The sequence below is a fragment of the Calonectris borealis genome, chromosome Z, assembly GCF_964195595.1.
Source record: "Calonectris borealis chromosome Z, bCalBor7.hap1.2, whole genome shotgun sequence".
NCBI classification, from domain to species: domain Eukaryota; kingdom Metazoa; phylum Chordata; class Aves; order Procellariiformes; family Procellariidae; genus Calonectris; species Calonectris borealis.
The window spans coordinates 18515794-18540817 of record NC_134352.1 but is presented as its reverse complement, the minus strand read 5'-3'; the positions used below and the strand labels follow the sequence as shown (position 1 = coordinate 18540817).

General features: G+C 43.2%; 1 protein-coding gene across 8 annotated transcripts in view; it reads left to right on the top strand.

Moving 5' to 3' along the window:
• The first annotated feature begins 552 nt into the window (after positions 1–552).
• The window catches only part of DTWD2 (DTW motif tRNA-uridine aminocarboxypropyltransferase 2), a 104403-nt gene continuing 79931 nt past the window's right edge, over positions 553–25024 (top strand). The window contains exons 1-4 of one of the 8 annotated variants that reach the window (XM_075136195.1): positions 694–783; positions 1133–1272; positions 8631–8758; positions 9993–10921. In XM_075136195.1, coding sequence (XP_074992296.1) covers positions 10860–10921 — 62 coding nt within the window. In that variant the 5' untranslated portion in view covers positions 694–783; positions 1133–1272; positions 8631–8758; positions 9993–10859. The other 7 variants (XM_075136198.1, XM_075136196.1, XM_075136197.1 and 4 more) reach the window with 7 other exon arrangements.

Sequence of the window (25024 nt, the reverse complement as noted above, 5' to 3'; positions counted from 1 at the left end):
TCCGGCCCACCCCACCCCAGCCCCGGTACTGTTCGGACGGGCCGAGAGGCAAAGGCTACGCTGCAACTCGCGCCGAGGGAAACGCCGCGGGTGGCAGCGCCTGTCGCTGGACCCAGGCGGTGCGGCGGGCAAGGCCCGAGGCCTGCCGAGAGGCGCTAGGCCCGGCCCCGCCGCTGGGACAGGCGGGCTGTTAGCCCCGCTCTCGCCGCCTGAGGCGCCGACACCCTCCCGGGCAAAGGGCAAAGGGTAAGGGCAAAGGGCAAGGGCAAGGGCAGCTCCGCGCACCGGGGGCCCCGGGCGCCAGGCCCGCCGGGCACCTTACCCCGGGGAGGCGGCGCCCCCTGCCGGCCGCGCCCCACCTCAACGCGCCGGCTGAAAGGCTCCTCGCGCCCCGATTGGATGAGCGCCCGCCAGGGCTCCCCGCGCCCCGGATTGGACGACGCCCCGCGAGGGGGCGGCCCCCCACGAAGGGGCGGGGGCGCCTCACGTGAGAGGGGACGGCGGCCTTTCCTGCCCGCCGGCGCCCCCTGGCGGCGGCCAGCGCCTCCCGGCATGGAGCGGGGCAGCGCGGCGGCCCCGGCCCCGGCCCCGGCGCGGGGCGCGGAGGGCGAGGAGCGCGAGGGCTGCGCGGGCCTGTGGGAGCTGCCGGTGGAGCGCTGCGAGAGGCGGCCGGAGTGCGGGCGCTGCAGGTGACGTGCAGGGCAGGACCGTGGAGGAGCCGCGGGACCGGCGGGCCCTCGCCCCGCCCCGGTCTTCGGGAGGCTGCGCTGAGGCCCCGGGGCGGTGCGTCGTGGTGGCGGCGGCGGGGCGGGGGGCGGCGCAGAGGTGGGGGCGAACGGGGTTTGGTGACTTGGCAAGGGGCCAGGCGGGGGCCGGTTGCAGGGACGTGTGTCCGTAGGCGGGCAGGAGCTGGCGGTGGGTCAGAGTTTCGGGCCACCCGTCGGCCACTCCCCTCAGGAAACCGCCTTCCCTGCGGCGGGGCGGGGAGCCCGCCTCAGCAGCGCTTGGCAGTGACGATGATGGGCAGCGGGCGGATGGGAGGGCTTGGGGGGAACTCACGGGGGCTGGCACCGGGCTGGTGTGAAGTTTTATTTATCTATTTGTTTTTTAAGAAGCCTCTGGTTCTCACCAGGCTGTAAACTCGACTGTACTGGGTTAGACCCCAAGCCTCTCTTCCCAAGCACAGCCTGCCTCTGTGACACCTGGGCAAGGTTGAAGATGTCCCCTGCGGTCTGTGGGAGGGTGCGGTGCCCCGAAGTGCCACGCCGTGAAGTACCTGCGACCTCAGTGCGGCCACTCAGTCTCTGGCGCTTTGTCAAAAGAAAACAAGAAACTAACCTTACCTAACAACTTCACAGCTGATTTTGAAATCCGTTCAAGCACTGGGGAATGGAGGGGTTAATATAACTTGATGTAAACTCGGGTATCTTTTTAAAGCAGGCGGTGACTTTTGATCTTACAGAAATATCTTGTGACCTGATTGTACACGTCCTTTTAATGGAGTGAGTTGGCAGTGTGTCAGTTGTTCCAGAACTGAAAAGTTTGTGCAAAACTGCCAGAGAAAAAAATTTCCGGTACCTATATTGATTTAATCTGTTTCTGTTGATTAGCAAAACAAGTAGAAAGGCATATAATTTTACTATCAGTGTAGTTGTAGTCTCTCTAAAGTGTCAGAGTTAGGAGCTTATTTTTGGTGAGGTTCCTGTAAATAAGTTGTCATTAAAAGTATGTATTGTGTAAGTCATAACATTTGCAAATGTTAACTATTAAAAAAAAAATAGTCATGGGCAATAGTTGGTGCCCAAAGATGAAAACCGGACAGATGCATGACACTTCCCTTTTGCTGCTCTCTTTTTCTCCAGTAAGTTTTAGCTCAGGGAACTTGTTGAGCCAGATGTGGCCTTGTGTTTATTTAGTATGCCCCAGCAGATTTTTTTTTTTACTTCTGTGAATTTCTCCAGTCCCCCTTGAACCCATGTGAAGTTCTTGTATTTGCAGCATCTGGCTGGCAAGAAGACACCTCAGGCCTACAAACCCCGGGTGGGAAGCATTACCTTTTTGTTTAGTTTGGCTGTGGCTTCTACCTGTGTCTTTTGCACATAGTATTCAAGGAGTGAGTAAGCCAGAGATTTATACCTCGGGTAATGTGTTTCTCCTTATTCTTATAATGACCCTCCCTTGTGCTATGACTGTTTCGTTTCCTAGTAACTTTTTGGTAAGGGACTTTGTTGAAACCCAAGTTGATTTTTGACAACTACAGCACCCTCATCCCCATATTTGTTGAATCTTTCAGAGATCTTAAATAGTTTTGAAAAGCAGGATTTCCTTTTGCAAAAGCTATGCCAATTCTTCTCATGTAAATCATATATTTTTGTAAGTGTTCACTAACCACATTTTTAATTACAGTTTCTGCTTACATTAAAATTTATTTGTTGGAGATTTTTATTTTTTTTAAAGTCGTTTCATGTTTGCCATTTCTAGTCCTGAGGTGCCAAGGAACTGCTGAATAAGAGTTAACCCATTGTCATTCCTTATTCAGTTATTTAACTTTGAGTTCTTTTAAAATGCCTATAGGGTGATGCTAATTATTGTTGTTTATTTTGTCAGTGTGTTTCATAACCTCTGCTCTAGTTCTTGAATTTTGGACAGATTCTCTGATGAGTCACCTACAAAAATGGTTTCCAGAATAGGCATCTCCCTGTTTTCTTTCACAGTAAAACCTGTTGGAAAGTATTTACTCAGCTCCTCATCACCATGTAGCATTAAAATATCAGCTTCCTAAAGAGCTCTAAATGAATTACACTTGTTGTGAAGAGCATGGGTACAATGAGGACGGACACTGAAAGAAATGTAGGGGCAGAGAAACCAAGGAGGGTAAAAAGACCACAGAGCTGCTTGCTTTTTAAGAAACAAGGAAAGTGGCAACTTTTTTAAAACTGAAGTTTTGATGGAGATTATGATGAAAAACTGAATTGTGCACTCAGTCTATTTTTTGCAGTGTATTCTCTCCATCCTGTTCCTCAGGAATATAACTAAATTGTGCTTGTCATTGAGCACAGCATTCTGTGGCATGACTTGGAGTGAAAGTGAGTAAGTCAGTGACTTAGGATACATTGTGGGAAGGGATATTACGAAACTTGATTTTTACCCTGAATATTATCATGATGGTGATGGTTGGGAGCAGGTATCTTTAACTGAATCCCTCTATTTTCTAAAGATTTTTACTGTAAAACACCGTAATGAATTTAAGAGTATTTGGGATCAATGTTTATAGTGGTGATGGTCTGAATTCAGTACAAAAGCACAGAAGAATGGGTTCTTTTTAGCATCATCTGGTGACTCCTCATGGGGACCCACTTAAGGTTTTGGCTTTTTTTTTAATATGGCAAGACAGCTGATTGACAGCTTTCTAACAAGTACTCAATCAGTCAAGATATGAAACAGAAATGTGGCAGTAAGGTAGATAAGTTTTCATTTTGGATAATGTGAATGACTTGAGTGTTCTGAAGGAATAGAGTGTTTCTAGGTATTATGTGTTTGAGACTGTCTATTGCCTATGGTGGTTGTGGAGAAAATGCTAGCATTTGCAATGGCTTAGGGTGGAGGATTTGAATGAAATTTTACATTTTCAAGGTTTTTGTATGTGTGTATAAGTGCTAGTTTAAACAAAAAAGATTGGAAAATGACGCTACTCATAGTTGGTGTTTGAAATGGCAAACGGCTGATGCAAATGAAGTATGTGCAGTTGACATTATGCTGTTTTATTCTTATGGCTACAATTTAATATGTATTCTGTTTGTCTGCCTAAACCAAAAGGTCAATGGTGATAAACCTTTGAATCACTGATGGTTATTTAATCACTTCTTAAGGCTTTCTCAGCTGACTTAAATGTTCAACTTGCTTTCAGAAGTTAAAGCCCCACACCTAAACATTCAAATTGGAGAAGCAGCTCAATATAGTTTCCAAGTTGCTGTTAGCATGGAAAACAAAATGAGCAGGCCCCACAACTGAAGCCAGATAGGACAACAATTTAATTTTGTGGTGTGACACTCTGAGAGGAATATAACATTTTGAAATTGTGTCCTTGTGTGGGTCAGAGTTCACTCTCTTCTAGATACTTGGTGTGCTGTTAGGGGAAAAGCCTTTTGGTAGTACAAAAGCAATAAAGGCACAATGACTTGTTACCACAGATCTTGACTGTGCATGTGCAGAGTTTTACTGTAGTAGGAGAACTTCTGAGGAATGTTTTCAGGAAAAACTAAGATTTTTAACTGTGAGTATCATTTGTGGTTTATGGGCATTTCTAGGTCTCTTGTAGGCCATCACAAATCACCACTGGAAACAGTCCTCTATGTTTGCAGCACTAATTTACGTTATAAAGTTAGGATAACAACCACTGATGTTTTCTCAGGTTCTGCTGTGATATATGCTGTTATATGGTATTTGTATTTCAAGAGGGGAAAAAAAAGGAGGAGGAATAACTTTAATTCTTCAATACAAATGCTCCCTTTGCCTATATCTAAAATATTACAGATACTATACTTAATCTGGCTACTGTGTGAGCGCTGTTGGTAGCGTTGAAAGATGGATAATGATGTGATGGCATAGTACTGCTTCATATTTTGAGGGGAAATATAATGTTCTTACCTAAGTGTCCCATATTTATTAATAATCCTGTTAAGTCATATAAAGGCTCAGTCTGAAGAAGCAATGTGGTTTTTCTTCAACACAATAAGTATATGCAGTTGCTTTGTAGCACATTGGTATAGTATTTAAGCGTAAATGTGAATTTTAAAGTTTAATTAACTATCAGAGAAAGTGAACTAAGCATGCATTAATTCTTTTAGCAATGCCTGCTCCAAGAAAATAGCTTCATAGCCTTTGATTTCTTTGATACTCTTAAAAATGAACTCCAGGCATTTATTTTCACTGCGCTAACTTTATTGCAATTTTTCACTCCCTGAAAATATTGATTCCTTATCACTGCGTAAATAACCTTCTTATGTAACTGAAACTGTATATTTCCCCATGGTTCATGACTTGTAAGAGGTGACTTACTGTTCTGTAGGGTATTTTTTAAAAAGCTTTATGCACTTCCTATTATGTTTGCATTGAAAAAAGGAAAAAAAAAAACACATGATGAGGTGACAGGCATCACCTGAGTGAATTTTATTATTCCAGGTTCTTAAGTGGTGTATCAAAGGCAAATTTTTTAAAACGCTGTTAGCACTTTTAAAGACTCCTAAATCAGAGCAATATTTTTGCTGAATTTACACATTTTCAGTATAGTTAAATACATAAAGTAGGTTTACAAGTGTATCTGAGAACCTACATGTCAAAATTACATGGATAAATAAATTGATTCTGCAGAGTTTAAAAGGAGCTAAATTTGTGCATCATCAGGATACAGAAAGGAAAAGGCTGAGCAGATGAAACAAAAATGAGATCCATTCACAGGCATGTTAAATTTGGCAGCAACTAAAAGCCAGGTTGTGCCAGTGATTATTTTCCTTCATCAGGAGAGGTAGGTTCACTGTGTGACTGGAAGGACTCTTGTAGGATTTCAGGAGGGAGTTGCTGTATCTCATCATTTGGTGTTAGTGTGTGTATGTACGGTGCTCCTGTGAAGGGCAGTAAGTATCATCTAGTTTGTGGGGATCTCTGTTATTTGTCGTTGGTGCAGCAGTGATAACGAGAAACTGGTAATATAGCTCCTTCTCCAGATGGTGGTGAAGAAGAGCAGTATTAACCATGTCATACTTTGGGGTAATTTTTTTCCACTTTAGGCTGTGTGAAGAATACCTGCTTCCTATCAGGACATAATTCTCAATGACCACTCTCACAGTCCAGCAGGGTTAGGGTTCTCAGCTGCAGTTGTAGTATGATCACTCTGTCATGTCACTGTTGCTTACATCACAGAATCACAGAATGGGTGAGGTTGGCAGGGACCTCTTGGGATCATCTAGTCCAGATCCCTGCTCCAGCAGGGTCAGCTAGAGCAGGTTGCCCAGGACCATGTCCAGTTGCGTTTTGAATATCTCCAAGAATGGAGACTGCACAACCACTCTGGGAACCTTTTCCAGTGTTTGACCAGTAAAAAAGTGTTTTCTTGTGTTCAGATGGAGTTTCATGTGTTTTACTTGTGCCCATTGCCTCTTGCCCTGATATGGCCGCTATTGAGAAGAGTCTGGCTCCTTCGTCTTCACTCCTTCCCATCAGGCATTTATACACATGGTTAAGATCCTCCTGAGCCTCCCTTTTCCAGGCTGAAGAGTCCCAACTCTCCTCATGTGAAAAATGCTCCAGTCCCTTAGTCATCTTTGGCCGCGTGCTGGACATGCTCCAGTAAGTTTGTTTGTCTTGTACTGGGAAGCCCAGAACTGGACCCAACACTCCAGACGTGGCCTTATCAGTGCTGAGCAGAGAGGGAGGATCACCTCCCTTGACCTCCAGGCAGTGTTTGTAATGCAGTCCAGGATGCTGTTGGCTGCCTTTGTGGCAAGGGCAAGGACACTTTGCTGGCTCATGATTAGTTTGTTGTCTGCCAGGTCCTTCTCTACAGAGCTGTTTTCCAGCCATTTGGTCCCAAAGTGTGTAGTGGTGCCTGGGGTTATTTTTCCCCATATGCAGGACTTTGCATTTCCCTGTGTTGAAACTTCATCAAGTTCCTGTCAGCCCATTTCTCCAGCCTGTCAAAGTCCTTCTTGTCAGAGTCCAATATTCCCTGATCAAGTTCTTCTAGATATTCCACGTAGGGAAAGGTTGAAAGTTGAATAGCAGGTTTACTTATTTGAACATACCTGATGTTATTCGAATTTTGATTTAGCAGAATGATACAGCAGTGCAGTGAAATCACAATAGAATCACAGTATGGCAATTGCAATCCACAGTGGATATTGGATCACAATAGAAATGTGATTACCAGTCTCTATATGCTAGCCATCGCTACACCATGCATCCTAACTTGCTGGGAAGGAACGCGTAGGTTGTACCCACCTTAAGCCCATTGGTCTCTTCAAAGTTCATTTGGCGTTTGTTCAGCTTTTATACTATGCTGAGCTGAGTCACAGAAATACTTCTCCATGCTGGTCTTGCTGGGTGAGGAAGATAATAATCTCTATTGATTATTTCAGGGGAGGCCATTTACAGAAACACAGTTGACCCACTCAACTGATAGAGCTGTTTATCTGAAGCAAAGACCACCCTCCAGTCCCCTTTGTGGTGACTTCCTCCGTTGTTCTCTGGCTCTTCTTTTCTTGAAAGGGTTCATCTATCAGTCACACCTCTGGATGGCAGCACAGACATGTACCCGCTACTCCTCCCAGTGTATCATCTGTGGACTTGCTAAGGATGCAGTCTGTCCCAGTATCCAGGTCACTAATGAAGAGGTTAAACAGTATTGGCCCCAGTATTAATGCCTGGAGTAGTCTAGTACTGACTTGCCTCCAACTGGAGTTTGTCCCACTGATCGCAACCCTCTGCACCTGGCTGTGCAGCCAGTTCTCAATCCTGACTGTCGGCTTATCTAAGTGGTACTTTATCAGCTTGTCTAGGAGGGTGTTACGGAGGCTGAGACACTGTCAGAAGCCTTACCAAAGTTGAGGTGAACAACATCCACTGCTCTCCCCTCATCCACCAAGCTAGTCACCTCACTGTAGAAGGCCATCAGGTTGGTCAAGCATGATTTCCCCTTTGTAGATCCATCTGACTACTCCCAATCCCCTTCTTGTCCTTCGTGTGTTTGGAAATGGTTTCTATGAGGATTTTCTTCACTACCTTCCAGGGATTGATGTGAGGTTGACTGACATGTAGTTTCCTGGAGCTTCTTGCCCTTCTTGCAGACAGGAGTGACATTTGCTTTCTTTCAGTCTTCAGCAACCTCTCCCACTATCCAGAGATAATAAAAATCGGCCTCACAATAGCGTCAGCCAGCTTCCTTATCATGCATGGATGCAACGCATCAGGACCTGTGGACTTTTGAACATCCAGTTTGTTTAGTGCTCCCTAACCTTGTCCTCCTCCACCAAGGGTAAGTCTTCCTTGCTCCATGCTTTCTCCTCTGGTTTCAAGGGCCTGGGATTCTCAAAGGCTGGTTTCACTGGTAAAGACAGAGGCAAAGAAGGCATTGAGCACTTCAGCCTTTCCCCTGTCCTGTGTCACCAGTTCCCCTGCCCCATTCAGCAGCGGGCTTATGTTTTCCCTAGCCACCTTTTTTGCTGTTTATGTACTTGTAGAATCCTTTCTTGTTGCCCTTCACATCCCTTACCAGATTAAACTCCAGGTCAGCCTTAGCCATCCCTACATGCTCGGACAGCAGCTCTGTTTTCCTCCTGGGTCACCTGTCCCTGCTTCCATCTCTTGTACATTTCTTTTTTTTAAGTCTGAGTTCAGTCAGGAGCTCCTGGCTCATCCATGCAGGCTTCCTGCCATCTCTGCTGATTTCCTGCTTGTTGGGATGGACCTTCCCTGAGTTTGGAGGAGGTGATCCTTGAATATTAGCCAACTCTCCTGCACTGCTTTTTTCTTCATGGCCACATCCCTTGGGATTCTTCCAAGCAGATCCCCGAAGAGGTTGAATGCAAGAAATGCAAGGCAATGGTCTTACTTTTTGCTCTGCATTTTCTTTTTAGGATCCTGAACTCCACCATCGCATGGTCATGCCAAGGCTGCCTCTCCCGTGTTCATAAGTATCACAATCAGCAGAGCAACTTTCCTTGTGGGTTCCTTAATCACCTTGTGCCAGGAATTTGTCATCAAGGTACTCAAATCTCCTAGATTGCTTGAGCTCTGCTCTGCTGTTCTTCCAGCAGATACCAGGATGTTAAAGCTGCCCATAAGGACCAAGGCCTGTGAACATAAGGCTTCTTACAGTTGTTAGAGGAAAGCCTCATCTACTTCTACCTGATCAGGAGGTCTAGAGCAGATATCCACTACAAAACACCTGTGTTGGTCTGCCTGCTAATCTTGATCCATAGGCTCTCAACTGACTCCTGACCTGTCCCAGGGCTCCAGGCATTTTAGCTGGTGTCTCATATAAAGGGCAACTTGCTCTCCTTGCCTTCCCAGGCTGTCCTTCCTAAAAAGCCCATATTCCTCCGTCACAGCATGCCAGTCACGTAAGCTATCCCACCATGTCTCCGTGATCCCAATGAGGTTGTGGCCCTGTAACTGCACGCAGATTCTCTTCTCCTGCCAGCACTGCCAGCAGGTCGAGGGAGATGATCCTTCCTCTCTGCTCCGCACTGGTGATGTTTGTTCCCATCCTGAGTCTAGAAGCATTTCAGAGAGGCACCCAAGCGTGCTGATTCCCCAGTACAGGCTTAAGAGCCTTCCCCATTAAGCTGTTCTTCAGGCACCTCCGTCTTCACATGCCTGTCCTGACTTTACCTCTGTTTTTTTGGTTGCTATGTCCCTTCTGTTCCCATCACTGTGAGGCTTGCCTACCCAACTTCCTTACTTGTTTGTTGAGGAATCACTCCCCTCCCCATAATTTCTAGTTTAAAGCTCTCCCTAACAATAGTTTGGCCAGCCTGTTGGCAATTTTACCCCATTTAGTAAATGCATCCCATTTCTTTCAAGTAGCTGTTGACCCTCAAAGAGGATGCCATGGTTATAGAAACAAAAACCCTGCTGCTGACACCAGCTGCACAACCAGCTGTTAACCTGCTGGGTCCATCGAGTCCTTCTGACACCCTTCCTCCTCAGCAGCAGGAGTGACAAGAACACCACCTGTTCCCTAGAATGCCACCCCCAGAGCTCTGTAGTCATGCTTGATACTTCTCAGGTCACCCCAATAGTGTCATTGCTGCCTACATGGAAGAGCAGCAGAGGGTAGTAGTCAAAGGGCCAGATCAGCCTTGGTCGCTTTTGCACAATATCCCAAATGTGAATCCCCAGCAAGCAGCAAATTTCCCTAGAAGACAGATCATGGGAGACCTCCATCCCCTGCAGCAGGGAGTCTTCTACCACTATCACTTCCTGCTTCCTTCTAGTGGTCCTGAGTGGGTCATGCCAAGCCATCAGAGATGCTCCATTGGACAGCACTCCCGGCTTCTCATCAGCTATGAAGACAGTGAACCTATCATGTAACTGCAAGTCATTGGGTAGGGCAGAAGCCTTCCAGCCTCCTACCCTCCAGCCTTCAATAATAGGAGTTCTATCTTACCAGCTTCATGGGCACAGGTTCTTTATGCCCCTCGGCTGCAGCTGAAGGTTCAGCATCTCAAAGGAGTTCCAGCTGATCTCTTTCTTACGCTCTTTGATGCTGTGCAGGGTGGCCTCCTCCCACAGCTCTTTCACTTTGCAGCACACCTAGTGGACAACTGCATGCCTCCTGCAGGCTAGAAGACCACGTGCCCTAGTGATAGGCCCCAAGCACTCCCTGCAGCCTGAGACTTGCAGAAGTATCTCCTCCTTCTGAAGCTTCATCTGGGTCTTAGAATCTAATAGCAAAGGGATGGTTACTCCAATGGTGCCTGAGAACTGTGCCCTGTGACCACGACTGCTGTGAGCAATATTCTAATCCAATGTAGATTAATTGTAGAATATCTCAAGTTGGAAGGGACCCATAAGGATCATCGAGTCCAACTCCCTGCTCCTCGCAGGACTGCCTAAAACTAAACCATGTGACTAAGAGCGTCGCTCCTTGAACTCTGACAGGCTTGGTGCCATGACCACTTCCCTGGGGAGCCTGTTCCAGTGACCGACCGCCTTCTTAGTGAAGAACCTTTTCCTAATGTCCAATCTGAACTTCCCTTGATGCAGCCTGATTCCATTTCCTCGTGTCCTATCACTGGTCACCAGAGAGGAGATCAGCACCTCCCTCTCCACTGCTCCCCCTGAGGAAGGTGTAGACTGCAATGGGATCACCCCTCAGCCTTCTCTTCTCCAAGCTGAACAAACCGATGAGCTGTTTTGATGAGTGAGTTTTCTGCTGAACAGGCTTTTACCAGCTTTCTGCCTGCTGTGGGTGGGGTTAGAAGTAGAAGGTGGAATTATGGAAGCTTGACTTGGGTAAGTTTAAACTGCTGTGAAAGAGCACTGAGATAATACTACTAATACTACTAATAAATCAAAAGCATCCCCATTCAAAATAAAATTAATTATATATATCTTTCTTGTGAGATACAGAACATAATAATGTAATGATGATGAGGTTATATTAATACTGTCCTTCCTGGCCATTTGACCAAAAGCTGGCAGAAAGAAGTAGTGCTTTCAGCAGAGGAGTTGGTCTTGGCAAAGTTATAGAATAGTAATGAGACAATGGCAGAGTAGAAATCTGCCAGAAGAGCACAGGTAGCTGGTCATAAAATTTAATTCTGAGATGAGGCAAAACCCTCTAGAAATAGTAATCTTTTGTAAACATGAAACTGGCTTTCCAGTTCTTAGTGGCAGTCAAAGGTTGCATTATGAAGATGCTACGTATTGTAGTTTACATCCAAGTATCTCAGGAGCGTTTGCAGCACCAGCTGAGGAAGATATTTTGGTAGGCAGTATTCAGTATTTGCAGATATGTCTAACAGAGCTTGTGTGAAGAGTGATTATGTTGAAGAAATTAAATCTTGGGTCTGCCTTTGTGTTTGTGTGGAAGGACTTTGTCAGTGACACAACTCCAGTTTGAGGCTGGGGAACAGGGGCGTGCCTAGCAGGGAAACTGCTGGGGACTGGGGAGAGGAATTAGATTTTTTAAGAGAGTTGTCTTCAGCTGCTGCTGTTAATAGTGAAGTGGGTAAATTGTTCTGTGTTGCAGTGTAGCTGAAGGAATCAGAAATTATTTATCTCTTCATGGATTTTTGGCCTGTGGAACTGAATTTTGTTTCTTGTAACTTCTTTCACTTGTTACTTTTCAAAAAACATGGTACATTTGCAATTCTGTTGTACCCTTGTGTTGGCCTAGTAATTGCATGCATAGGTTTTTCAAAATGTTGTCCAAACGTGGGGACAGAATTCCCTGAACTGGTGAATTGATGAGACGTTTGTAAGCTTGTCTCAACACAGATGAACCTGATAAAATAGCTAGAGGCCTTGTCACATACAAGTTTTATTTCTTCAAAAAATATCTAGAAGTATTGCAAAGATTTCTAATCTCCTTACTGTGAATGTAAAATAAGTGTTTATTCCTGACATTTAGTGATTTTTATATAAATCATTTCAAATATGTATATAATTTAATACAGAAGGGTAGAGATGTAAATGTATTTCAGTTTCCATAAGTGTAGGTGTATAGGCAGCTGAGAAGGTAAGAGACACCTTGGTGTAAGTCAGGTGTCTGACCTTGCTTTGGGGCTTTGTCAACCCTGTAGCAGACATGAGTGACATGAAGAAAAGCTCTGTTGCCATGATTGTATTTTTTTTGATACTTGATCGATGCATTCATAGCCAGCTTGGATATCTGTATGTTTGTATAGAGAATCGCTTCAGAGAGATCTGAAGCAGTGCCCTTAGAAAGCTAGAAGGTGAGTTAAGTTCTTAAGCAAGGGGGTGCTATCAGCCTGGCTGCCCCCAGACTTGGAGTTGATTGTACTTTACTGGCCAGCAGAGAATCCTGCCTCAAAACCACAGAACAAATTAGTGTTGCGAGTTTTGCATTTAAACACATGGGCATCAAGGGGAAAACAGTCCTTAAAGGTTTTACAGCCTAGTGCAGAATTATTTAACAGTAAATGCTTATTTTTGCAACTGCAAAAAGTTATTTTACGAACTGTGAAAGTTTGTTTCAGCATTAAGTGGTAATGTATTTTCCTGCCATTGGAGCAGCAGAGATACTTACGCAGTGATACATCAGCTCTTCTGAAGGGGCTAAGAAATTTTAATAGGGCTGGGGGTGTGGAAAACAAAAGTACACAAGCTGAAAGTCTCTACCATTCAAGAATTACCTTTTTCCTTCGTAGACACATACTTTGAGTTTTTAATTTATTTGCAGTAGAAAATTCTCAAGGACTTTTAAAGAATGTTAGGAGGGAATCTTGAAATTATATACTTAATAGTAAAATAGATGTAGAATTTACCAACTACAGATGAAGCTGTAACCTGTTTGAAATTGATGAACTAAGATATATGTAATCTGTACCACATTTTAGGAAGAGAAGCTAAAGGTTAGTGGAAAAATTACCAAGTATTAGTTTTGAAGTTCAGTGTCTCTTATAATCTTAACACACTTTTATTAATGTTGCTTTAAATGATTGTAATTTACACATGAAATTCTGTGGCTTCTATTGGTTAGAATTATAAATATCAAGCTAAACATTGGTCAGTGGGTTTGAGTTTATTTTTGTTGTAGTTTTAGCAGTTACTGTATCCGGAGTAGTTGCTCATGCTGTTGTTTCTTTGGCCTGTATTAGCAGTAATGAGTGGTGCCGGAACTGTTGATGAATTAAAAATTTTAGTGACTTGAATGTTACTTCTTTCTGCTGGGCTAAATTTCAAAGACGTTTATTCATTTCCTATTATATTATGATCAGATTAATGAGTAGTGACCTTTTTAGGCCACTTATTTTGTGCTCGACTGATTTGGTTAACATCCATTTTGATCTGCTGGCATTAAAATTAAAAATAAACAAACAAAAGAAAAGGTATGTCAGGCTGGACACATCCTTTTGACTATGGATAACTATACGCTTGTAGGAGCACAACCAGAGACAAGAACTGCAGCAGAGAATAATCTTGTTAATTAAAGCAACTTTACTACCTTTGATCTGCTTCTTTTCTGTAATTACAACAAGTGCAACTTTGCCTTGGGGATGGTAGTGTATTATAAGAGAAGCCAAAGATGTTTCAACACTGATCAAGCCTTCCCAATTTAATCATAAGGAATGCTAAAAATATCAATGGTTCCTTTACAAGAATTGCTATTGATTTTTATAAACATAACACAAAGGAAAAGCCTAAAAAAAAAAAAGTATTTTACTTTTCATGCTGTGATGGTTACAAAAGTAGGTGAGAGCTGAAGACTGTTATCCATATACCCAAATAAGAGTTGGTTTAAGTGCAGCCAATTGTGTGATTTTTCTTGTAATTTCTGTGCCTTGCATCCGAGACTGGCATAGGTGAGTTTCACATGGAATGTGGTGCTATGAAACAGAACAGTATTTCCTTTTGAGGAGAGCCAGCCCTGACATATCCCAGAGTTGTTTATGACATAAAAGTACTGTAGAGCTTGTCTGAACATCCTGTGACTGATGTGGTCTTACTTCACTCAGATTCTTCTTCAGTTACCCCATCTTTTTTTTTTCTTCTTTTGTTTTCCCCTCAGCCTGATTGAGTTTCATTTTTACAAAACCAAGCTCTCCTGTCACTTCAGATGCACCACTCAAACCTCCCTCCCTTCTTGAATCTGTATGCCTAGAATTTCTTAGGGTTTTTTTTTCTGACTTCCCCGAGAATGAATTATCAGGGTGATCTGACTTCTTCTACCTCTATTTTTTTGGCAGCCTTTCATTAATGAATATTTTTTTTTGGTCTTCCATTTCAGTTGTTGAAGGTGGTTGTTGGAGCCTTCTCTCCTCCTTTTAGTGACTGTATTTCATTCCACCATCTGATCTCCCATCCAGTTTTATCCCTTGCAATGCACCTGTGTGTCACTTCATTATTTTTTTAAGTCAAATGCTGTCTTCTGACCACTGGATTCAGTTTTCTCTTGGCTCTTTTATAGTTTTGTGAGGATTGTACTTTTGCTCCACAAGATCTGCTGAAATGTTTTTTGTCCAAGTGTGTAATGCTTTCTGCTTGGAACAAATAATCCAACTTCAAACTCCTGGATATGTCAGCCTAGTAGTTGCCTGTGTTGTTACTGGAAGCATAGCTCTTCTTTGGCTTCTAAGACACAGTCCTCAGCTATTTTTTTTCTCCATCTTTCTATGTACCATTTCTGAGTTACACCAATGGTGCCTATAACTTCTCGTAAGAGTTTCTTTTTAAATTCTTGTCCTCAGTTTCTAAAGCTATTAAACATCTATGTCAATACTGAAAACCTGCAAACTGTCTGTAATAGGTGGTTTTCGTTTAATCTCAAGTTTGTCTTCTTATGAATGTCCAGCTCTATCAATTTAGTCACGTAAAGGAGAATGTGTCCTTGCTGTACTTAATTTTTGTCTTGCTGGGCGCTGTGTAAAGAAAACAGAAAATGAGTCCTGGAGGCCTCATCCTATGGTTTTCTGGCACAACAGTAATACATAGCAGATGATTTATGTTGTAAAGTTAACTGGAATTTTTCTTACCTTATGAGTAGCCGAATACTTACAGGGGTTGATCTTTATTTCTTTCTACATGTTTTTCTTGATTGTTTCTGTATTAACAATTGATAATACAATTTTCTGAGTTTTGTTTTGATTGATTTGTTTGTTTGTTTGTTTGTTTTTTTAAGCAGTCAATGAACTGTTATCCAAAAGACTAGCGATTTTAGTAAAATCGAGTGTGCATGTTCCTTAGGTTTTGGAAAGAGCACCTTAAAAGGCACACTTTTTCTATGAATTGACAATATCTGCTTATATAACCTTACAATGTTTGTTATAAAATATTTTCATTTTTTATGGTGTCATGGAATAGGCATTCTTCCCTATACTTCTGTTTAGTACCAGCACTTCAACATTTCTGTTTATTTCAAAAGTCCAGTTTAATGAAATTGAAAATAGGTGAATTGTGCACTAGGGAGAGAATAAATGGAGCAAATTGGAATGAATGTGAAATATTCAGGAATTATGTGTTTTGATGCTCACATCAGATAGTGGAAAGAAAATGCTCCTTACCTTGAGTAAAGCACCTACAGTTTGTGGGCTTATTAAGGAAGCCAGCAGTCTGGAGAAATCCACTGCCAGAAGAGTTAATCAGAGATAAGGTCAGACTGTAATGAAGGGACAGTGACTAACTGTGGCTAGTTTTGTTAACACTGGATTATATTCTTAACTGCTAGAAAATGGTAAATCAAGAGTGTGGTATTTTATAAAGAAGGATGCTCAAAAATGGTGATTTGGGGGTTCTTATGATTTGTTACTTGTATGGGACAACAGTAATGGTCCACTTCAGTTTTATAGTGTATGGAACTTGTTTTTTCTGATAGTTCTGAATTCAGTATTACACTTATGCAATTTGGGAATAATCCCTTTAATTTTTTCCTCAGTGTCTATTAGGATTTGATGTAGAAACTTGATAATTTCTCTCTCTTTATTGGAATTTTCATCAAATGGAGTTTTAAGCCTGTAAAATCATTAGGTAAATGTGTTTTGCTATTTTTAATAGAAGGGCTTGTTAATTGTACCCTCTAATAGGGAATTTCTTCATTAAAATACCAAAGAAATGAGCAATTAAATCCAGATGTGCTGTTTTTCTTGGAGACCTGCATTTAATTCTCCATGAACATCCAAATTCTTTTAAAAACCATAATGTATGAAAAAGCAGGGAGCTAATGCAGTGCATTAAGTTGATTTTAAGTGCCTCTTAGAATGTCATCTTCAAGTACATGGAAAAAAAGACCCATCGAGTACAACAAGCTTTCTTATATGTATAGCCCTTTCATGCCTTATGAAATCGAAGCAGAGATTCTGACGGATATGTATGTGTTTTAAAATCAAGTAGTTTCAAAGGGATCTAGACACCTAAATATCTTCGAGCTTCAGTCTCTAAAACTACTTTGGTAATATCTTTGACATTTATAACAGTACAGTGGATATAATCCATCAAACCCTATTGAGCTGGTTATCATCCTTTAATATCATTCTGTTATAAGCCACTGCTTTGGATTTGTATTCTGTTAATATTTGCAAATCTAGATTGTGTAGCAGTTTGGAGAGAGATCAGGGGACAAATTTAATAATGGCGCTATCAGAGGACTAATGAAGTCATGTACCACAAAAACAAGTGGCGGTAGGGTACAGAAGGAAGAACAGCATGCCCACGTTCTTTGCCAGACTGGCTAATGGATTTAATAGTATCTAACCATGACAACAGGTTTTGAAATTGTGGTGGTTACATTCGTCTGAGCGGATAAGAATACTAGGGAGGCGTTGACAATTTTCTACAATATCCTGGTAGACAAGCTGTGAAGATACAGAGTAGATGAATGAGGCTGCAAAATGAACAAAGAAATGGCTGGGCGTTGAGCTCAAGTGATTAATAGTTCAAAGTCTATGACACAGCTGCTTAGGAGAGGTTTCCCTGGGGTTTATGCTGTTTGCAAAGCTGGTGAACGTGTTCCTAGTGACCAGGTTGGTGGGGTGGAAGGCATGCACAACAAGCTTGCAGGTGGCACCAACGTGGAGGGAGCAGTTGCTGTACTGCAGGAGGATAGAGCTGCTATTCAGAGAGACGTTGACAAACTGTCTTGTCATTAGGAACCGCACAAAATTCAGCAAATTCAAAGCCCTGTGCCCAGGACTGAACAAGCCCTGGCACCATTGCAAGCCTGCATACTGGCCGGCGAGGGAACCACTCTGCAGCAAAGAACTAGGGCAGTGAGGTGGCAGCAGGCTGAGCAGGGGCCAGCAGCGTGCCCGGCTGGCAGAAGCGGTCCAACATATCTTGGCTGTTTCAGTGAGAGCGTAGCTGTATTTCAACTTAAGAAAAACCAAATTACTCTCTGTGAGAGTGGTTAAATGCCAGAGCTGGTTGCCTGGTGAGACTGTGGAGTCTCTGTCCTTGGAAGTGCTCAAATGAGGTTGCTCAAGGCCTTTGAAATTTTTCCTGCTTTGAGTGGGAAGCTGGCCTAAATGACCTCCTGAGGTCCCTTCCAATCTGAATTATTTTATGAGTCTTTTTATAGCTTTGTACTGTTGTGCTCTGTCTGAGTTAATACCAATGGCCTCTCAGACCAGGCAACGCTAATTTTCTCAGCGCAAAATCTTACTGTTGTGGTACATCTCATTCCCGTCAGTCTCTTAATGAGGTATTTAGGTGCAGTCTAACCTTGTTCCTGTTAACTTTTATGAGCATGCATGCCAAATATACTACATTAGTTATAAAACTAGTGTTTCCAAGTTACACAAGAAAGGTTCATCTATGCAACAGACTTATAACTTTCTTACTCAAAAGAAAGTATTATTGTAAGATATTTTTCCTAAGAAATGCTGCCTCCAAAGTACCTTGAGTGGTCTTTAGGTACAAATCAATATGGTTCTGGGGTTTGATATGGTGACTGCTATATTCAGCATTTAAAAGCACTTGTGCCTGGTTGGTTGTACACTTTAAAAGCGGCATCTTACAGTATCCTCAAAAAGCTTTAGAATAACTTAATGAACTTGATGCCTGGTTAAATGAATAAAATACTCTGTATTCAGTAAAAATCAACACGTTTTAGAACTGTTCACTGTTTAATAAGAGGTATACTATTTTAAAATACATTATTTCATTGCATTATACCAGGAAACCGGTTGACTGCTTTTTAATAAGATTGATGCTAGATCAAAATCAAAGTGAAAGTGAGTTTGACAGTGGTGCTTGCTATTCAGAAAAAGGACGCTAGAGTGTAGTGTAGCATTTATAGTACTCTTACAGCTAAGAGGTATCAGGAAGTCTTCTGAACAGAAAATTGCTTGCACACTGCCTTTTTTCATATGGTTTTATAATGTTGAGTTATACTGAAGTTCTCTGAATATATAAACACAACTCCATTCTTCTACCATCTATGGCAGAAGAAGTGAATAGTACACTAGAATACTTCAACTGAAGATTCTATTTAATATTTAACCATCTTCCTAGCATTGGTTATTCATCATATGAAGCTCTGTTAACTGTATTTTTTGCTTACATTCAGTTGAAGCTAAACTGCAGAGGATGGTAGATTTTCCTTTTAACAGGAATATGTACTCTTTAAAGAAGTTTTGTCTGATAGAAGGTATCCACTTTTATGTTAATGCTAAATATAGATTAGAATGGGCTTTCTATTGTGTATTCATCTGTTTTGCCAAATTAAAGTACCTTCATTTCATTGCATATTTCTTTTTGTTGTTGTTTTTTGTGAAAGGAAGAAAGCTTAAATTCATAGCTCTAGGTGACAGGATATGGCATTGTTGCATGGATTGAGAGATACAAAAACTTAGCTCTTCTTTTAACTGCTGAAAGATGTGTAAGTACTGAGCCTGCTTTCATTAAAAATCAATGGCAGAATTCACTTCTGACTTCATTTGGTGCAGAACTGAGCTTTTAATTTAACTCCTCTTTCTCATCTTCTTGTTTCAAACTAGGAGTCAGACTTGTTTTGCTATTAGCAAATAAAGTATACGTGCCAATAGGCTTTGCCTTTAAAATAATAAATAAGGTAAAGTCGCATAGGTAGACCTCAATTTCACATATTAAAAGACCTATTGCTTAAGTAGAAATAGAAAAGTCAGTTCAGTTTTGTTGATACTTGGTCTGTGTTTTTGGAACAAGAGAATGCTTCAACTAACTTCAAAGCAAAACTGAAAAACTTCATAAACTGTGACATGGAAAGTTAGTGTTAGAAGTTTTTATTCTTGCATAGATTCTTGCAAGAATTGCAAGAATTGCATTACCCTTAATGACAAGTTGTAATTATCCTTTTTTAATCAAGAAACCAACAATAACAAAACAACAATGCGTGAAGCTTCTAGGTGATTTAAGTTCAGATTTGTAGACCACATTTACACAGCTTCTGTTGCTGTTTGAACCACTGAATGAATGCAGCTGGAATGTACTGTCACTAGCTCCAGCTAGCAGTGTCTTCATCCCTCAGCTTTTGAGGCTGCCTCCCCTAGTGCGATGTTCACTATGACCCTTTATTCCACATAGGGTGCAAAGAGCCTGTGTTCCCTCATGCCAAGGTACCAGACTGAGAAGGAGAGGGGGAGAAGGGCTGGTTAGCCACAACTGCTGAGAGCCTCCACGGGGAGGCTCTTTGGGTAGGCATGCAGGGGGCTAGCAAACCTACCAGACCCAAGGCTAAAGAGAGGACCCTGCCCTCTAGTCCTGGCAAGTCGGAAGAGGTCATCTGCTATACCGAAGTCCAAGCTCCATGTGTAATATATTTTTGGTCCTCTTCTGGATTACAATGAAAGCTTGGTGCCAGCAGAGAATCAGGGTTGAGTTCTGTGTCTGGTGGCTTTTACTGCTTTGGAAGAACCCTATCGTTCTGCTGAAAACAGACTGAGTAGGAGGCAGAAGCAAGCTTCCCTTAGGCTGTGCTAATGCTTCTGTAACTTATCAGTTATTTATGTTCTTTTGTGTGGAGATACAGATGTTAGCAATGCACTGGACTGATTCATCTTGCAAATCTGTATAAAAATGTAATAAAATTTGTGAGTAATTGTGTATATATACAATTAAGACTTACATAATTATTTGTTGCTCACCAAAACAGAAGGTGAAATACTGCTAAAAATACTAATTGCTGGTGAGTCTACTAATGCTCGCTGAAATGCCATTCCACAATATTAAATAGACCTTAATATTGAATGGAATTTTTTATTTTGAAGCCTGCTGAAATCAGAGTGGCTGAGGAGCAGCTGCAGCAGCGGGGGGCTGTGGGCACCTGCTCCTCAGCCACTGTGTGCAGCCCGGCAGTGGTGGAGGACGGCTGGGTGCTGCCTGGTGAGGGCACCCACGGCGTGGCAGGAGCAGCCCAGGTTGGGTTTTGGCTTAGTGGCCCTTGCTAGGGACGCCACACAGCAGGTACTTTCTATGTTATGACCATTTTTGCTTCTCTGGACTGTTTTATAGCTTAGTGGTCTCTGCCCTGTCCCAGTCCATACCTTCACATAGTTTTCATCTTTTTATTTTCAGTGCTAGTCAAGAAAATAAGATAATGGAAATATTTTGGGCCAGGTTAGGAACAGACCTTCCTAATACATGATGTTGTTGCAGGTAAATAGGCAACAACTTTAATTCTAGTCAAGTAACTGCTCACACCTTTTCTCCTTTTTCATGTATAAGCCTTTAGAAAGGGGAATAGGTCAGATTGTATAACTGGAGTTTGTAAAATCCTGCCTACGCAAAGTTCAGATTCTGTGTCTCTTCAATTAAAATCGATGGAGAGACATAAATTAAGGAAAGGTTAGAAATGAAAACTTCAAAAGAGTCTCTTTGACAGTCTTTTTTTTATAAGCATTTTGTATTCTTTCATTGGAAGTGGTTTGGTGCAGCATTTTCAGATGTAGGCACTTCTTAACCATCTTTTAAACAAGCTGCATGTCAACTTAAATAAACTGTAGCTGAACTGAACTTTATCACAAGCCAACGGCACAATTTCTCATTTTGTAATTATTATTTCAGAAGCTAAAATAGTAACAAGCATTTGGGGAAACACAACTCTTCAGTTTGAAAGCTTGCCAAGCCCTAAAGAGGACTTTAAACTGAAGTTGCCAGGGGAGGGGAACCTCAATCCATCCTACTCCTACCAGTTTGATGCCAGGGCCAGCAGTAGGTGCCCAGAGCTTGGAGAAGGATCACAGGTCAGCAGGAGAGTGCCTGAAGAGCAGCACAAAGGAACCCCAGCCAGTAAGACAGCTTAATCGGGGGCTCAACTTAAATGCCTCTATGCAAACACACGTAGCATGGGGAATAAACAAGAGGAGTTAGAGACGTGCACACGCCTGCAGGGCTACAATCTTATTAGCATTACAGAGATGTGGTGGGATGGCTCCTGTGACTGGAGTGTTGGAATGGAAGGATACAGGCTCTTTAGGAAGGACAGGCAGTGGAGATGGGGAGAGGGTGTCGCCTTCTATGTCAATGACCAGCTGGAATGCATGGAGCTCCACATGGGTGTGAATGAAGAGCCGACTGAGAGCTTATGGGTCAGGGGAGGGCAGGGACAGGTGACATTACAGTGGGGGTCTGCTACAGGCCACCTGACCAGGAAGACCAAGTGGATGAGGCCCTTTATAGACAGATAGGAGCAGCCTCACGTTCACAGGCCCTGATCCTCATGGGGGACTTCAACCACCCCAATATCTGTTGGAGGGACAACACGGCAGGGCGTAAGCAATCCAAGAGGTTCCTGGAAGGCATCAATGATAACTTCCTTCTCCAAGTGGTAGAGGAGCCAATGAGGAGAGGTGCTATGCTGGACCTTGTTCTCACAAACAAGGAGGGGCTGGTGGGGAATGTGAAGCTCGAGGGCAGCCTTGGCTGCAGTGACCATGAAATGGTGGAGTTCAAGATCCTTAGGGCACTGAGGAGGTCGCACAGCAAGCTTACTACCCTGGACTTCAGGAGAGCAGACTTTGGCCCTTTCAGGGATCTGCTTGGTAGAGTGCCATGGGATAAAGCCCTGAAGGGAAGAGGGGCTCAAGAAGGCTGGTTAATATTCAAGGATGACCTCCTCTGAGCTCAGGAGCGATGCATCCCAACCAAGAGGAAGTCGGGCAAAAACCCCAGGAGGCCTGCATGGATGAAAAAGGAGCTCCTGGACACACCCAAACACAAAAAGGAAGCCTACGGGGGGTGGAAGCAAGGACAGGTATCCTGGGAGGAATACAGAGGAATTGTCTGAGGAGCCAGGGATCAGGTTAGGAAAGCTAAAACCCTGATAGAATTCAGTCTGGCCAGGGATGTTAGGGGCAACAAGAAAAGGTTCTATAGGTACATCGGGGATAAAAGGAAGACTAGGCAAAATGTGGGTCCCCTCCAGAATGAAATGGAAGACCTGGTTACCTGGGATACGGAGAAGGCTGAGGTACTCAATGACTTTTTTGCCTTGGTCTTCACCAGCAAGTGCTCAAGCCTCACCACCCAAGCTGCAGAAGGCAAAGGTGGGGACTGGGAGAATGGAGAGCTGCCCATTGTAGGAGAAGATCAGGTTTGAGACCATCTAAGGAACCTGAAGGTGCACAAGACCATGGGACCCAATAAGATCCATCCGCAGGTCCTGAAGGAGCTGGCAGATGAAGTTGTTAAACCACTATCCATCGTATTTGAGAAGTCGTGGCAGTCCAGTGAAGTTCCCACTGACTGGAAAAGGGGAAACATTACCCCCATTTTTAAAAAGGGAAAAAAGGAGGACCCATGGAACTAGAGGCCAGTCAGTCTCACCTCTGTGCCTGGGGAGATCATGGAACAGATCCTCCTGGAAACTATGTTAAGGCACATGGAGGACAGGGAGGTGATTCGAGAGAGCCAGCATGGCTTCACCAAGGGCAAGTCTTGCCTGGCCTTCTATGATGGAGTGACTACATCAGTGGACATGGGAGGTGCTACAGATGTCATCTTACATGTAGACCTATGTAAGGCCTTTGACATAGTCCCCCACGACATCCTTCTCTCTAAACTGGAGAGGTATGGATTTGATGGGTGGACTGTACAGTGGATGAGGAATTGGTTGGATGATTGCATCCGGAAGGTAGTGGTCAACGGCCCATGTCCAGATAGAGATTGGTGATGAGTGGTGTCCCTCAAGGGTCCGCACTGGGACCGGTACTGTTCAATATCTTCATCAATGACATAGACAGTGGGATTGAGTACACCCTCAGCAAGTTTGCAGATGTTACCAAGCTGAGTGGTGCGGTTGACACGCCTGAGGGATGGGATGCCATCCAGAAGGACCTGGACAAGCTCGAGAAGTGGGCCTGTGTGAACCTCATGAGGTTCAACAAGGCCAAGTGCAGGGTCCTGCACCTGGGTCAGGGCAAGCCCTGGTATCAATACAGGTTGGGGGATGAAGGGTTTGCAAGCAGCCCTGCTGAGAAGGACTTGGGCGTACTGGTGGATGAAAAGCTGGATGTGAGCCATCAGTGTGCACTTGCAGCCCAGAAAGCCAACTCTATCCTGGGCTGCATCAAAAGAAGCGTGGCCAGCAGGTCGAGGGAGGTGATTCTGCCCCTCTACTCTGCTCTGGTGAGACCCCACCTGGAGTACTGCATCCAGCTGTGGAGCCCTTAGCACAAGAAAGACATGGACCTGTTGGAGTGGGTCCAGAGGAGGGCCACGAAAATGATCAGAGGGATGGAAAGCCTCTCCTATGAAGAAAGGCTGAGAGAGTTGAGGTTATTCAGCCTGGAGAAGAGAAGGCTTCAGGGAGACCTTATTGCAGCCATTCAGGACTTAAAGGAGGCTTATAAGAAAAATGGGGACAAACTTTTTAGCAGGCCCTATTGCGACAAAACAAGGGGGAATGGTTTTAAACTAAAAGAGGGTAGATTCAGACTAGATAAAAGGAAGACATTTTTTACAATGAGGGTGGTGAAACACTGGAGCAGGTTGCCCAGAGAGGTGTTAGATGCCCCATCCCTGGAAACCTTCAAGGTCAGGTTGGACGGGGCTCTGAGCAACCTGATCTAGTTGAAGATGTCCTTGCCCACAGGAGGGGGGTTGGACTAGATGACCTTTAAAGGTCCCTTCCTACCCAAACTATTCTATGAAGCAAACATTCAAACAAATGTAATTCTGTAGTGTTGCAAAAAGAATTATCTTCAGCCAATGATATCCACAGACCTCATTTAACTTAAGAAGCATTAATTTAGGAACTTCATATGCTCTTTAAAAATATACTTCTGTTTTTGCTTTATGCTGTGAACTGGAGTGTTCTCTGCATATATACAAATGGATGAAAGAATCAAGATGCTGGTTCTGTATTGTTGGAATATTTTTTTTTCCTTTTTCGTTCTTGGATTGGTGGGTTCTTCTGTTCCCTGGGAAATTCTGAGCTTTTCCACAGGACTTTTTTGGTTACAGAATTTTTGTGGTTTGTCTTTTCTTGTGATAGCCTCTAAACTTCTGAGACAGATTGGGAATTACAAAGCTAGCAATGTAAAACTTCAGTTTAACTTCTTAATCTTAATGTCTCAATGGCTCACTTTAAATGGCATTACCGCTTCACCTTTTTCGACAAATTTAAAGCTCTGCTAATTGTCTGGCATCAAGCTTGTCAGAGTGCCAGCTATTTTGCCAGACTGTAGAGCCAAGATGCATGAAAATGTCAACAATCTCAGGCTCATTAGGTTTTGGCTTTCCTGGCCTTTCTGTAATGACTGCAGTGCTGCAAAGCTAAATGCTTTTTTTTAATTTATTTATTCCTATTAGTTACAGTGGAAACCACAGCCAACTTTAATATAAACAGTTGAAATAGTTGAAAGAGTGT